Below are 16618 nucleotides of genomic sequence, written 5' to 3'. Positions count from 1 at the left end.
ATTGTTAATGAAAATAATCCAGGCCCAGACAATACTTTTTTCTCTCTCTCTCATGAAGAATCTAGAATATTAAGAAAAAGATATGGAAGTACAAGGGTGACTAGTGGGGACCATCAAGGGAAGTGAGCAGATGGAGGAGGGTCCATGATCAAAGTACATTATATACATATATGAAGATGTCCTGACACCTATTTTTAGTACAATTTAAAAAACAACAAAAATCTTTTCTTGATACATTCTTTAGGGTGAAGGATATTCACAGGACATAAACTGCTTTCCAGTGGGTCTCTGCCAGATTGCCTACCAGCAAAAGCTCCTTTGAGCTTCTTGGCAAACTCTATGCTATGGCTTGAAATCATAGAACAAAGCTGCAGCAGCTAAACTTGCATAACTGCTGAAGTCTGCCAACATGTAGTTCCCAGCCATGCATTGTTTAGAGATAGAAGTATGAGCCAACAGTAAGGTTAAGTGTATTTACTTTGTGGGGGAACAAAACCTAAGACATCGTAAAGGCCTGGAGACCTGCATGCCAGCCAATGGGGTCAGCCTCCAGGAACATGGAAGGATGCCAGTGATGTCTTTTTGCTTATAAAGTACACATTCAGGGTCAGGGGAGGGAGTGAGGGAGGTCATTTTGTTTTTAAATGGATTTTTTCTGGAACTGAGAGTAAACTGACTCAATTTCATGACTTGAAAAAAAATTACTGAAGTCCTTTAAAGAAAAAAAATAAAAAGGCAAAGTAAGTTCATCCTCCAAACTCAACAATCAAGGCCTCTCTGAGGATTTCAGTGAGTTATTTACTTGGGAACTGTTTGCCAACAAAGGAACACCCACTATGAGAAATCTTAAGAACTAAGAGACTTCATGAAAATTCCCTGATCTAAAAATTAGAATTTTTTATAGAGTGCCTTAAAACTAATTAGACCTAAAAAGAAGCACTCATCTTGTCATCAGCGAAGTTAGCAGTTTGAAGGTTACATTATCATTCTGGGGACTTTTGGGAAGACTCCAAAGAGGCTATCAGATTTTAGAGACAACAGCCCTTGGGTTTACTCCTGCCAACTCAACTGCACACTGCCAATACCATCCAGCTAGGGCAATGTGCATGATGCCAATGCCAGCTCTTGCTCTGCCTCACTAGCTGCCAATTCCCTCTTCCCTACTGTTTGAGCATTTCTGAAAGGAGCATTTCCTGTCATTTATAAACTAGAGGTTTGCCAATTAAGTACTGCACGAGCCAGCTGCCGAGCAGGAACTAGAGGCTTTTTGTCTAGTAAAAGAGTCAGCCCATTGGCTATTGGGAAAAGCAACCTGGCAGGTTCAGGGAAAAAGAGAATATTGTAGGAGGATTAGTGGGCAAAATTCTGGAATGAACAGAGATAGGGGCTTATCCAAAGACAAGATACAGCATTCTACTCTAATGTTACAAAGCAGGGGGGAGAAAACGAGTAGAAAGATGAAGAAATAATGCATAAAAACACAGAATCAGCTTCTTTCTAGCAGCCATCCATGTCTATTTAAAATTAAAGCAGAGGGGTTGAGAATGTGGTTTAGTGGTAGAATGCTTGCCTAGCACGCAAAAAGCCTCTGGTTCAATTTCTCAGTGGCACATATACAGAAAAGGCCGTAAGTGGTGCTGTGGCTCACGTGGTAGAGTGCTAGCCTTGAGCAAAAGAAGCTCACGGACAGTGCCCAGACCCTGAGTTCAAAGCCATAGGTCTGGCAAAAAAGAAAATTGAAACAGAGATTGACTCAACTCACAGGACACCAGGATAAGATAATGTCAAATCATCTGCTTTTCCTGAGGTAGCATCTAAGAATAACACACCTCCCTTTATTTTTTATGCTGGGGATCAAACCACGGGCTTTGCATGTGCTAGGTAAGCACTCCCCTACTCAAGCAACTCCCCAGCCAGGAATAATGAGCTCATCAGCAGATATCAGGATGCGCAGAAGAATAGCTTAAAAATGCTGAGACATGGTACATTGAAGGCATGGTTCAAGTGGTAAGAGTATTAGTTGAGAGAAAAATACCACAATAGAGCCCAAGGCCCAGAGTTTGAACCCAGCACTGGCCCAAATAAGAAGAAAATGTTGAGAGAAAATATGCCAACCATTGCTTTTCTCCTTTTCTTAAAAACTGACATCACAAGCCTACTACCAGTTGATGCATTCCTGTAATCCTAGCTCTCAGAAAGCTAAAAGACTGAAGTTCGAAGCCAGCCTAGGCAGAAAGATCCACAAGACTCCATTTCTAAAACAATCAGTAAAATGCTAGGCTGGAGGTATGGCTCAGATGGTAGAGTGCAAACCTAAACCAAGGTCCTTAAGTTCAAACCCTAGTATCATAAAAAAAATTCAATCACAGACCGTACAATATTACATTCTTCAGCAATAATAGTGAGAAAGGCAAAAGAACTATAATAAGCAGAAAATTGATACCACTTTGGTTAATTTAGTTGCCTTCAAAAACAGTATCTGTCATATATTTCAAAATGTGTGACCAAATAGGAAAATATAGTAGACCCAGTTTAGCCAAAACTCCCAACAGATCCTAAAACCACTAACAGTGTTCACTTGGCATTTTCACCCAAAACATGGGTGAATTCTACAAATACTATTGTTCCTATGATAGTTTATTTTATAAATTGGGTACAGTTAGTGATAACAATAAAGAAAATTAGTTATTATGATGTTATATGAATGAGATTCTCTCTCTTGAGATAAGAAAGTTGTTTGGGGGGGGCTGGGAAGGTGGTTCAGTGGTAGAGCGCTTGCCTTGCATGCTCGAGGCCCTGGGTTCGATTCCTCAGCACCACATAAGCAAAAAGAAAAAAGCCGGAAGTGGTGCTGTGGCTCAAGTGGTAGAGTGCTAGCCTTGAGCTGAAGAGCTGAGGGACAGCACCCAGGCCCAGAGTTCAGGCCCCCCCCCCAAAAAAAAGAAAGTTATTTTTGGACCATGGTTAACTAGATTAAGCCACACCACAGACAGCAAAACTGCAGATAATATATTGTATCTGTGATCTGTATTCAGAAAAATAAAATCTAAAAGTAGACATGAAGACAAAGCTAATTCCAGCTATGTGTTTACATTTCCCCTGCCTTGAACTTACACTCTAAATCTTGTTAAAGAATTTTTCCTTTAAACATTGTCAGACAATTACTTCACAGGTATTTCAAAGTAGTAACTAATATCTACATATTCCAACTAGTATGTGTGTATTTCCAAAGACACAAAATTAATGTCTGAATAATGGTGGTTTACCTTTTATTCACATGAAATAACTTGTAGTAGTGGAATTTGGAGCATGGGATTTCCCCTTTAGAATTGATGTTGATCTTCCTTTTCTTTTTTTTTTTTTTACAGATTTTAAAGGCTTGTTTCCCAGCCCTCCCCTCCTCCCCCTGGTCCCCCCAGGATCCTGAATGTTCCTTTAACAGGTAGTACTACCAAATCCAGCAGGTTAGAGTCAAATAGATGTCCCTTTAGTGACACAACCTGTGCTTAACAGGCTCAATGCTGCCACTTTGAAGGTATTTCCTCAGTTTTTCTTGCACCTATTCAAAACCAGGAGTTATATTCTGGCCCGTGGAAGTGTTAAATAGCTATCTCCTAGGGAATTATCCCACTTCAAAAAAAAAAAATCTTTTATGCTTCTTGTTGGCTAGAATCAAAGCCAAAGGCTAGCGCTTGAGTCGGGGAATGGCAAGCTAAACAGATAGGAGCAGTCCTGTAAGGGAGACTGCCAGCCATTGGCTGGCTGGCTGCCCTTGAGTTCTTCTCATAAAGAATCCTTAAGCCATTTTGTTCCTTCATGTAATAACACACAAATAAACCTACTCCTGCTACACATATAGTGTACCAAAGTACAATCAATCAGAAGAGTGGGAACAGACATGGCAGAAGCCCAGAGGTTTAGGGATTGATGTACATCTATTAGTTGGAATGACAAGTGGTCCAGAGATAAAGGAGGTATTGTATTTTGTTTTGAATTTTCCTCTTTTTTTGTGATAATACTGGGAATTGGACTCAAGGCCTTATTGCTCACTTGGATTTTTCACCCAAGGCTGGTGGTACTCTACCTACTACTACCTCCACGTCTCATTTTTTGGTGGTTAGAGATGAGAGTATCACAAATTTTTCTGGCTGAGCTGGCTTTGAACTGTGATCCTCAGATCTCAGCCTCCTGACTAGCTAGGATTACAGGTGTGGGCCACTACTGCCTGCCTGGGGTTTTTTTGTTTTTATTTTTTAAACTATTTTCAAAATAAAACACAGAACAAGCCAGACACCAGTGGCTCACGCCTGTAATCCTAGCTACTCAGGAGGTTGAGATCTGAGGATTGCGGTTCAAAGCCGGCGCGGGCAGGAAAGTCCAGGAGACTCTTATCTCCAATAGACCACTAGAAAACCGAAAATGGCGCTGTGGCTCAAGTGGTAGAGTGCTTGCCTTGAGCTGAAGAGCTGAGGGACAGCATCCAGGCCCAGAGTTCAAGCCCCACGACCAACAAAAAACAAAAAATCACAGAACAAAGTAAAAGAGGGACATACAGGGCTGGGAAGGTGGCTCAGTGGTAGAGCGCTTGCCTCCCATGGATGAGGTCCTGGGTTCGATTCCTCAGCACCACATAAGCAAAAAAAGCTGGAAGTGGTGCTGGGGCCCATGTGGTAGAGCACTAACCTTGAGCTGAAGAGCTGAGGGACAGCGCCCAAGCCCAGAGTTCAAACCCCACGACGAACAAAACAAAACACACACACACACACACACACACACACACACAAAAGAGGGACATACAGACATGGTGGGTATTTATATGTACTCTAAATCTTTTCTAACGTGTATGAGTGCTGGCAGAAAATATTCCAGTACTTAAGTCCCTTCTCCAGACAAGTAAACGTTGACTGTAGAACATCAGCTCTTGACAATGAGATGAGCTGCAGTGACCTGATGGCCTTTTAAAGCTGGGCCACTGCTCCCTCCCACTGAGATTTTCATCCATGGCAAGCTGGACACAAGTTCACCCAGTTCTAGGCTACATACTGCAGTCACTTGGGACACTTTCTAAAGGGATGCTTTTGCCTGGCCTTTTCCCCTGGGGAATCCTAATTTAGACAGCCTAGGGCAAATCTAATGTACCTACAGATGAAACCATTTCCTCCTTAGGCCCGGGACTGTATATGCTGTACAGAGCATGTATTGTGTATGCTGTACAGAGCATGCTGTAAGACTACCAATGAATGAATGGAAAGAATGAAAGAAAACTAGTATGATTGATTTGAGCATGTCAGCAATAGGTATGAAACTCAGGTGACTGACTGTTAGGATACATCTTTTCTTTTCTTTTTTTTTTTTTTTTGGTCCGGTCATGGGGCCTGAACTCTGGGCCTGGGCGCTGTCCCTCAGCTCTTCAGCTCAAGGCTAGCGCTCTGCCACTTGAGCCACAGTGCCACTTCCGGCTTTTTTCTTTTTTTGCTTATATGGTGCTGAGGAATCGAACCCAGAGCCTCAGGCATGCAAGGCAAGCGCTCTACCTCTGAGCCATCTTCCCAGCCCCAGGATACATCTTTTCAAAGTGCTCATTACTCATAACAAACAGAAAATTTGTTATCACCTTCATCATATGAGACAAATTGACATCCTTTCCTTCCTGAAGTGACACAGTGAGAAAGCGTGGGATGACGAGCCTTAATCCTCTGTAGGCAGGCAATCCAAAGGTAAGGTGCGGCCTCTAACCCACTGGCACGGAAGTTTCAGAAAATGTAATGCCATTCAAAAGGGAGCCCTACTGTATTGTTTTTTGTTTTGTTTTAGTAGCAATTGTAAATGATCTTTAATGAAATGACAATTTCTTTTTTTTTTAATTGTGAAAGTCCCTACTGTATTGTTGGTGGGAGTGTAAACTTGTTCAACCACTTTGGGAAGCAGTATGGAGGTTCCTCAAAAGACTCCACATAGAGCTTCCCTATGACCCAGCAATCTCACTTTTAGGCATTTACCCAAACGATCACAAACAATGCCATACTAAAGCTACTACGTTTATTGCAGCATTATTCACCATAGCTAAGATATGGAACCAACCCAGATGGCTCCTAGTAGATGAATGCATCAAGAAAATGTGGTATGTATGTATGTGTGTGTGCAGGTGCATGCTTGATAGGAAATGGACTCATTCATTACCTTGCTCATGTAACTGTAACCCCTCTGTACAGTATCTTTACAATAAAAAAATATATTTAAATAAAAAAAATAATGTCATTAAAAAGGAAGGGAAGTCCAGAGGCTGGTCACTCATACCTGCAATCCTAGCTACTCAGGAGGCTGAGATCTGATGATCATGGTTCAAAGTCAGTCCAGGCAAGGAAAGCCATGAAACTCTTATCTCCAGTAAACCACCAGAAAACCAAAGTGGCGGTATGACTCTAGTGGTAGAGTGCTAGCCTTGAGCTGAAGAGCTGACAGCGCTCAGGCCCAGAGTTCAAGCCCCATAACTGACAAAATAAAGAGGAGTGTGGGAGAATGGGGCTAGAGTACTGTTACAGGTTTTTAAAAAGGAGTCTAACTCAGTAAGTATATGGTCCTTCATGGGCTTATTGGAAGTATACAACTATACAGGGCATTTTGGGAACTACAGCACTTAAAGATAGACAACATGGGAAGCTGATATTGTGTTGAATTTCCTGACAGTAATGACACTGTGGTTATACAGGTGAACATTCTTGAGGGAAAAAGTTCAAAAGACGACAATATTCCTGTTAATGATCATCTTTCATAACTGAAAACATATGTAGTTATAAAAGACAGATGCTCCAGAATGTTCTACAAGGATACCACCTGTAATGGGAGAGGCTTTGCTGACTGGAGCTGGTCATCACTAGGAGTGAGAAGGGGTAGAAAGGAAGAGAAATGATTAAAGGGACACTTCAATACACAAAGAAGTGTGAGCAGCATAGCAGTTAAGTGATCTGTGCAGAGTAGCTAGCTTTGGGCAGTTAGCAGAAATGCTCATTCATTTGACTTTCTCTAGAGCAATTACTTTATATGATAAACACATCATAACTTTTAATAAAGGCCATTTAAAACAAGTGTCATGAGCTGGGCACCAGTGGCTCACGCCTGTAATCCTAGCTACGTAGAAGGCTGAGATCTGAGGATTGCAGTTCAAAGCCAGTCTAGGCAGGAAAGTCTGTGAGACTCTTATCTCCAACTAAACACAAGAAAGCCAAAGGGGCACCCAGGCCCAGAGTTCAAGCCCCATGACAGACAAAAAAAAAAAAAGTTTCATGGATATATCTGCTCTAACAACGCACATCAATCCTATGACAAATATATCTAGTTGTTATAAACTACTGGGCATGTTAGAGTTTGTATATCTCAAGTTCCTAATTTACCCCTTCCAATTTTCATATTACTGAGCTCTGTTGTCAACAGAAATATTTGACCCAAGTCTTCAGATGTTGGCCATCCAGTTTAAGTTTTCCCTGTGCTGGTGAGAGAACAGACCCAGAACACACTGGAATCTGAACTTCAGTGACACAAACTCATGACTGAGCAAGGCTAGGCCTGGGTTCTGGTATCAGAGCTCCTTCCTCCAGACTCCTTTAGTATGAGGGTATAAACATGGCAGCTACTTCAGATTGCCTTTACCTGTATTGGGAAGCCTCAAAAAATGTGTCATGAGGGCTGGGAAGGTGGCTCAGTGGTAGAGCGCTTGCCTTGCATGCCAGAGGTCCTGGGTTCGATTCCTTAGCACCACATAAGAAAAAAGAAAAAAGCTGGAAGTGGTGCTGTGGCTTCAGCCCCATGACCAGACCCCCCAAAAAAAAACAAAACAAAAAAAAAATGTGTCATGAATCCATTCATACTTGATATTAGTTGAAATTTTGCTTTTTAAAAAAATATATTTTTGGAGAAAAAGATGTTCTGTTACTAGCCTTGGCTAGTTTCAAATTTGTGGGTGCAAGTAGTTCTCCCATCTCAGCCTCCAGAATAGCTAGGTTTATAGATGTGCGCCACTGTGGCAAATTTATAGCAATGGTTTTGATGGCCACCCTCAGATTTGCTACATTTTCCAGATAAACATACAGTATAAGACTAGTGAGTCAGGGGAGGATGCAGACAAAGGGAGAAACACTGCCGGAGGGTAGGCGGTCCCACCACCTACCAGCCTATCAAGCTCAAGGACTGAAAAGAGAATCCTCATTCCTGCTGAGATAAGACACAGACAATCTCGTAATTGGTAGTCCATGCAGAATTGCAATGGCATTTCACTTGTATTTATTCTAGCAGTGACAAAATGGAATCCTCAATCTATTCCATTTGGATATTTCCCTGAATTGGTTTAGGATGGAAGATACTAGAGTGTTTTCGATTTCACTTGAACGTCTATCACCAATTATCACTGATAATGCAACTTAATTTTTGAGTTATTTTCATAATGATTACCAGTGTTACATGTCTGCTGTGGTGTCATTATTTTCACACTATACCTGGTCTATTTCCAGGGAAAATGTCATTTTTAAGAACAGATACAGGGGCTGGGAAGGTGACTCAGTGGTAGAGCTCTTGCCTTGCATGCATGAGGCCCTGGGTTCGATTCCCCAGCACCACATACGCAAAAAGAAAAAAAGCCAGAAGTGGCGCTGTGGCTCAAGTGGTAGAGTGCTAGCCTTGAGCTGAAGAGCTGAGGGACAGCACTCAGGCCCAGAGTTCAGGCCCCACGACCGGACCCAAAAAATAAAATAAAAGAACAGATACAGAAATAAGATTTCTCACATAGTCTACTTCCTTACAGAATTAAAAGTTGTCTAATATTTGTGTGTGTGTGTATGCACACACACAGAGACAGAACACACACACACAGAGAATTGTGTACAAAATTATCTTACGTCATAGGCTAGAAACTGTATAATCAAAACAAAACTTTGTCTTTTTGATATGAGCCACCAGTGCCCAGCTTTTCTTGACTTCTTGAAGCAGTAAACTTCCAGGTGACAAAGAGGAAGGAAACCATTTTTGTTGTTTGTGAGACAGGGTTTGACTATGTAACATGCTGGCCTAGAATTTGTGATTCTCCTGCTTCAGTTTGAGTGCTGAGATTGCAGGTGTTCACCACTACACATAACAAGGAGCCTTTTTAAAAACCCTTGTCCTGTAACAATTAAAAGAAATTAACTTCAACTTTTTTTTTAATTCTTAACACTGCAAAACAACAAACCAAACCAATAGCAGCCAACAACAACAACTAAAAAAAACCCTTTCCTCTTCCATAAAGCCACAAACATTTCAATACTTGTTGACAACCTTATCATCTAAAAGCTTCAAAACAACTCATGCTTATTACTTTCACTGATATCAAATCACTTTCACTGGATCAAATTAAAATGTCCAATTGACAAGACCTAGAGAGCACTGGCTTCAAACAAATGAGAGACCATATGAACACATGGTCCCTCATCAAGATTTTTCCCTGGTAGCACCAAACATCACACTACTGGAGGGCCATAAGGCAGTGTCTGCCTGATTGGATCCCACTCAACCATATAGCAAGCAGAGGCCAGTGACCTTACCTCAAACTGTGGATAGGGAGGAGTCATAGCTGAAGGGGGCCCTGAGGTGGGGGGTGGCATCCCTGAAGTGGGTGGGAACAGACCCAAGGCATTCAGGTTCAATCCAGGAATTAAATGTGCTTGAAGCTGCAATGGTAAAAACATCCTTTAATCTGACGATTCAAAACCTAAAAGTGAGCATTTCTAAGTGACAGCATTCTGATTACACTCTCATGGCTAACCAAGAAAAAGAACTACATTATAGAACTAAGCAGATGTTCCATGGAATAGTATTTAGTTTACAGCTGTTTACAAATCATGGCATTTTTAATTTGTGGGGTGGTTTGCCCTCGCCCTCGCTCCAATCCACAGCTGCACTGAGGTGCCTTGGGGAAAAAGAGTAGCACCCCATTTCTCACACCAGCAGCCCACAGTGCTCAGATAGAAAGAATAGTACTGTTGGCTATGGGAACCCTGTAAATTCAGACTGAAAATCTTGCATTTGAATAACAGGTACACAGAACTAGTGTAAAAAGATCTTTTTTTACTCCTTGAACTGACTAGCCTAAAACAAGGTCTGGAAATTACATCCCATTTCATGTAACTACTGCAAAAAAATTTATCTTTGGAAAAGACATCAGAGCCATTAAGGGAATTTTGTTTCATTTAGTAAGAGTTGAAAAAGGTGGAGAGTAGAACTGAAAGCTGGGTATTTTGGAGCTGGATCCCGTCAATTCTAAAGCACACGGACAAGCAGAACAAGAAGATAATGAGCATCTAGCTCTTCCCATCAGGGTTAACAATGTCACTTACTTCAGGTTTACTGTTTCATACATCAGGCCCCATGGGAAAACGTCAATTCGTTTACTTTAAAACTTAAGATGGGCTGGTTTTTTTGAAACAAGAATTTCCAAAATACCTGTTTTCAGCACCATTCCACAAATTAAAAAATGTCATGAATTGACTTTGACAAGATATGCTACACAAAATACTTTATCATTTAACATTCTCACATCTCTAAGTTTTATATGAGGAACTAAGTAAATTATAAACCTTTGCTGTAATTTGTTTTCTTTATAGTGCATAGCATTGTGCATGAGGTAAGCATTCTACTGCTAAGCTGCACTTCTAGACCCTAAATGTTGTTATTGCTGTTAACACAGGGCCTTGGTTATTACTATGTTGTTGTTACCTTTAACACGGGACATTGGTAAATTGATTGTATTTGCCTTGAACTCAGAATCTACCTGACTCAGCCTCCCAAGTAGCTGGTATGGCTGGCTCTTAAACCTGCACTTCTATATTTTGGCAGTACTGTGGTTTGAACTCGGGGACTTATGCTTCACAGCAGGTGCTCTATATCTTAAAATCTGGTTGTCCCTTTTTGGTGCCAGTACTAGGTCTTGAATTCTGCCTAGATGCTGTCCTTGAGCTTTTGTGCTCTAGGCTAGTGCTCTACCACTTGAGCTACAGCTCTACTTCCCATTTTTTGGTGGTTAATTGGATTAGTCTTATAAATTTTCCTGCACAGTCTAACTTTGAACTTTGATTCTCAGATCTCAGCCTCCTGAGTAGCTAGGATTACAGTTATGAGCCACTGGTGCCTGGCTTCTTTAGCTTGTTTTCCCCTAAAGGCTAGTGCTCTGCTACTTGAGCCACAGGTCTACTTGTGGCTTTTTCTGGGGGGTGGGAACAGGAAGAGGGGGATTCATTGGACATAAGAGTCTCAGGTTTCCTTGCATGCCTGAGGCCCTGGGGTCGATTCCTCAGCACCACATAAGCAAAAATGAAAAAAGCCAGAAGTGGCGTTGTGGCTCAAGTGGTAGAGTGCTAGCCTTGAGCTGAAGAGCTGAGGGACAGCGCCCAGGCCCAGAGTTCAGGCCCCACGACCGGACCCAAAAAAAAAAAAAAAAAAAAAGAGTCTCAGGTTTGTCTGCCCAGGCTGGCTTTGAACCACAACACTCATATCTCACCCTCCTGAGTAGCTTGGATTACAGGTGTGAGACACTGGGACCCAGAAAAGCCAGTTATTTAAAAAAATACTTTTATATGAACTATATGTTGCAATCCTAATAAACATGCAAGATCACAACTCCATTTTATGGTGAAGCAAAGGCTTAGAGAATGAGTAAAGGGAAGAGGGCTGCAGCTCATCACTGATTGGAGTGGAATTCAAGTCCAGTTCACATGCCTGTAAAGCCCATTCCTTCTAGAGTGTCCTTTAGATGAACATAATACAGAAAGTATTCATCTTTAATTGGCAGATACAAACATCCTCACATTTAAAGAAGCCAAGGCTCAAAAGCTAAATTTACTAAAAAGAGATAGCTAAGCCTAATAATTCTGTCTTTCCTAATACTCAAGCATACGTCATACATTGCTAAAAATCTGTTTATGATGCTACCACTGAAAGAAATAATACAATTTAGGAAATCTTTTCACTTCATGAAACAAAAACTTCACATTAAAACTAACGTTCATAGAAGCAATATCATTTTCATAAGACTCCCTGATTTTCTTCATGATCTCTTCCTCAGCTTTGGCACAGGTTTCAACACTGCCTTTCACTGTGATGGTACGCTCTGGGTTATACAGCGTCAATTCCTGCAATCTGTAGATTGAAAAGAGAGGGGAAATATAAAGGGTAGAAATTACAGGAGGAAGACGGGTTAATAATTAATCCACAGATGGAAAATTATAGAGCCTGGCATTATGTACAAGTGGGTGGTCCAACATGATGGGAAATAAGCTCCAAAAGATAGGAATCCAAGAACTGTAAAGTTGTGGGGGAAAAAGCCTTTCTTCTCCCCTCTTCCCCTCTCAAACATTATCAAGTTACATAGTTTAAGCCCCAGTTTAAACATGGCTTACTTCTTGGGCACTTAAAATCAAACTGTTTTCACAATTTCGGTGAATTCCACAGGAACGATGGGAAGGGATGTACCATTGTAAGGGCATACCACCTTGTAGTATGTTCCAAATCTGTACTGACCAATTCTAGGCTTAATTGGCCTTTTGTGCAGTTGCATTTCCTGGGTCACTAAGCAAAGAAAATGCATGGAAATAATCCCAAAAGGCAAACCAAAATCCATGCATCTAAGCATTAATTTTTTGCCGACATTTTCAGAAGTTAAAGTAGGCTGGAGGAAATAACTCAGTCTGTCTCAAGTAAAATTTTTAAATGGTTAACTGATGACCAGACTCCAAAAACATTCAATAACAACGTTCAAAAATTTCCTGCTTAACATAGGACATGCTGAAGCTTCAAAATCTACTAAAACTTTTATCTGAGAAAACTTAAGGCCTAAACTGACCAACAGCCTTGAGAGGAAAAGCAATAGAGACACTACAGTGGACAACAGTCTATGAATATACAGACTGAAAAGATAGGGCGTAGTGGTAACTCCTTCACATTACTAGAATTCACACTAGGAAAATGTAGACTGGCGGGGGGAGGGGGGGAAGGAGAAGGATTGGGATTGGGGGGAGGGGGGAGGCTGGGAAGGGATGTGAACCGTAAACAAAGGAGGAGGCTGCAATGCTTGGTAAGAAATGTACGCATTATCCTGCCCACGTATTTGTAACTCCTCTGTACAGTATGTTCACAAATAAAATTAAATTAAATTAAAAAAAAAAGAAAGAAAATGTAGACTAACCCTGAGTCAAATGAATGACATACTAATCCTTAACTTTCTCAAACGGGTTAAAATGGAAAACAATATAAAATTAACAGTATGAAGTCTAGTTGTTAGACAAAGCCCTGCCAAGCATTTTGTTTTGCAATTTTAATCACTCTTTTTCAGTTCATCCATCTCTTTCTACCTTTTTTCTGAGAGAAACTAAGAATGCCAACACTCCCTGGCCACCACCAAGACAAAAGAAAAAAGTAATATTTTTATGCACACACACACACACACACACACATACACACACACACACACACACACACACACAGCATTGGTGGTTTATTGGCCACCTCCAAGATGACACCCATTTCCAAGTTATTTGTAGTCCCTGCAGTAGGGACTTGTATAAATACTAGGAAAATAAGAGTGGAACTTCTAGTCATGCCTGATGACATATACCTTTAATACCAACAACCCAAGAGGCAGGATGATCTTGAGTTCAAAGCAGCAAATAAAGTTACCAAGGGATGAAGAGCTTGGTAAGGCTGGGGGTGGGGGGAGGGAAGGTTGGGGTATGACTTAAATGGTTAGTGTTTTGTCTAGTGTGTACGAGGCTCTGGATTCGATCAATAGTACTACAAACACACACATACACACACATACATAACTCCTGAGGCTTTGTCATAAAAACCATGCCAGCTTCTACCTCTCTTAAGTCATTCCAGCTGGGACAGGCAGCTCTTTGAAGAGGCCCATGTGATAAGTTGCTGAGGCTCCTACCAACAGGACTCTCAAAGCAATCTAAGATCCTGAGCCATTAGTGTCTGAAGCTGAGCAATGTAGGACCACACAGCAAAGGACAGCAATGGAGGCATGGCTCAAGTGGGTAGAGCATCAGCTGTGAGCAGAAAAAATTAAGCAAGAACAGGAAGCCTGAGGCTCTCTGTTCTAATGCTTAGAATGTTAAAAAAAAAAAAAAATCAAGACTTGGGCTAGAAATATGAATGTAACCAGTTCTTCCTATCTCTTCTACGAGAGACCATGCTTCAGGATGAGTTGGAGTGGGTGGTGGTCTAAGTTTGAGAATTAACATCTAGTGTGATGGTCCATGCTTGTTGAAACAGCTGTACAGAGTTTAATAGAAGTTTAATAGAAGACATACAATTTTAAAGCAGTGTTTATAGATTTCTGACTTAAAGGCAAGGCAGCACTTACGGAGATATCGTGATTTTAGTGTCTGTGTCTTGTTCAATTTTTTTAAGGTTTCTTCCTTCTTTGCCAATAAGACGACCTACAAAGTTATTATGTGCTAAAATCTTCAAGGGGATTTCTTCTGTGCTGTAGAGAGAAAATGGTTTAAAAAATGAGGAAAGTAAACCTACTCTTGGATAGAAAATATTAATTTACTGAGTATTTAATGAGCTCATTTTTAAAAGTTTTTCTACCAAGTTGCCAGTGGTGAATGTCTATAACCTTAACTACTCAGGAGGCTGATATCTGAGGACTGTGGTTCAAAGCCAGCCCAAGCAGACAAACTCTCTCATCTCCAATCATCAAACAATACACACACACACACACACACACACACACACACACACACACACACACACACACACACACACACACACACACACACACACACACACACACACACACACACACACACACACACACACACACACACACACACACACACACACACACACACACTTTCCTTGATCAAATTCAGTGAGAATCTCCCTTCAGTGATAGATTCTCTTACCTAAATTTCTTTTACAAGAACACAATATATAAATGCAAAATAGTACAAACTTTTAAGATACATACCTGGAGATATATGCATAAGAAGAAAACAGAAGAAACTCAACAGTAGTCACACATTGGGACATGGTATAAGCAAAAAGTACAGACTTTCACTTTACAGTTCTATACCTTTGAGAATTTCTAAGCCATAAACATAACACTCTTTTTTTAAAAAAAAAATGTCATTATGGTTATCAGATAGTGGGCTTTTTTCTATTTTCTTCACACCAAAAACAACTGAATTGCTATCATGCAGTGCCCACACGGAATTTATTACCAGAACCTAGTCAGTGGTCTCTACAAATGACATGTGGGTGATGAGGTCCTGGGCTAATGTGAGAGGCCTACTCTGGATCCTACTTGCAGTACAGTCCCTTTTATGCAATAAAGTGGCATGGAAACCAACTCTACTCCAAGTTCCTATGGAAGAGAGAGACATCATTCCCACATGTAACCCCCAAATAAATCTGCAGTTTACCTCAGCACAGAATTGGGAACTTCTTGAACTCCAACGTCCCTCTGTGTGGGGTCTGGGCAGAGGACAAGACCAGAGGTCCTGCTCTCACTAAGGACTGGTAATGTCCATCTCTGGTAAATTCCAGAACACTCCTCAGTTCTAAGTGGGCCCTCTGTGCCCCCCTGCCCAGCTGCCTTCCTCTACAGCTGGACATCTCTTCCCCATTACGCCACTGGCTCCATATTCAAACATGCATGAAAATCAAATAGTAAAATATTTAAGCGTCTTATGCCTAACACTGAATTGTCACACATTGGAATAACATTTCCCTTTGTTTGTCGATTATCCACAAGAACTGTGTCAAAGAAACCTGAAATAGACCAACTAGAAACCTCTTTCACAGGCAAGCCCTCTTTACTCACAATTTTATATCTTGCGCTTCCTTATGCATAATCTCCAGAATAGACTTACAAGCCGCAGAGGTGCCTTCAGGGGTGGAGAGGATAGTAATGGACTTCTCGGCAGCCCCTGCATTCTCTTTACGGTGGACATCAATTCTGATCATAGGCAAATGTGGAAAGGAAAACGAGAGCTGTAAGTGTGGATTCACAACAGTGTGCAGCTACCAACTGCAAAGCCACAGGAGTTCTGGGGTAGGTGACTCACTTCCCTCAAGGACAGAAACTCGACAAGCGTCAACACTGATGACTCAGAGACAAATTTAATTCCAGGAGCATCTTTTTCAATCTGCCCTAGCTATTTGTGCTTAAAGTTAACTTTCAGATGCTCCAGAACAAACATGTCACATCAAAGAGCCTGAGATTCAGGCTACTCAGAAATAATTAAGAGCTAGAAGCTGCACCAAGAGAACTAGAACCAGAACCAGGCACTGGTGGCTCATGCCTGTAATCTTAGCTATTTAGGAGGCTGAGATCTGACAATCAAGGTTAGAAGCCAGCCTGAGTAAGAAAGTCCATAAGACTAGTATCTCCAAGTAACCACTAGAAAACTAGTAGTGGAACTGTGGCATGAAGCAGTGCTAGCCTTGAGAAAAACAAGCTCAGGGACTATGCCAGGCTCTGAGTTCAAGCCCCACAACCAGCATTTTTTTTAAAAAAGCTAGAGCTGGGGGCTGGGAAGGTGGCTCGGTGGTAGAGCGCTTGCCTTGCATGCATGAGGCCCTG

At 41.3% G+C, this 16618-nt stretch overlaps 1 protein-coding gene across 1 annotated transcript in view; it reads right to left on the bottom strand.

Annotated features, from left to right (window-relative positions):
* The window catches only part of Igf2bp3 (insulin like growth factor 2 mRNA binding protein 3), a 117210-nt gene that overhangs the window by 14944 nt on the left and 85648 nt on the right, over positions 1 to 16618 (bottom strand). Inside the window, exons 7-10 of the mRNA XM_069996092.1 lie at positions 15857 to 15991; positions 14390 to 14512; positions 12024 to 12159; positions 9570 to 9695 (exon numbers count right to left, since the gene is read on the bottom strand). Of these exons, the coding sequence (XP_069852193.1) occupies positions 9570 to 9695; positions 12024 to 12159; positions 14390 to 14512; positions 15857 to 15991 (520 nt within the window). The remainder of the gene's footprint in view (positions 1 to 9569; positions 9696 to 12023; positions 12160 to 14389; positions 14513 to 15856; positions 15992 to 16618) is intronic.

This window comes from Dipodomys merriami, unplaced genomic scaffold (assembly GCF_024711535.1).
Source record: "Dipodomys merriami isolate MVZ:Mamm:240054 unplaced genomic scaffold, mDipMer1.0.p SCAF_5, whole genome shotgun sequence".
Classification (NCBI taxonomy): Eukaryota; Metazoa; Chordata; class Mammalia; order Rodentia; family Heteromyidae; genus Dipodomys; species Dipodomys merriami.
This window is presented reverse-complemented; position numbering and strand designations above follow the sequence as displayed.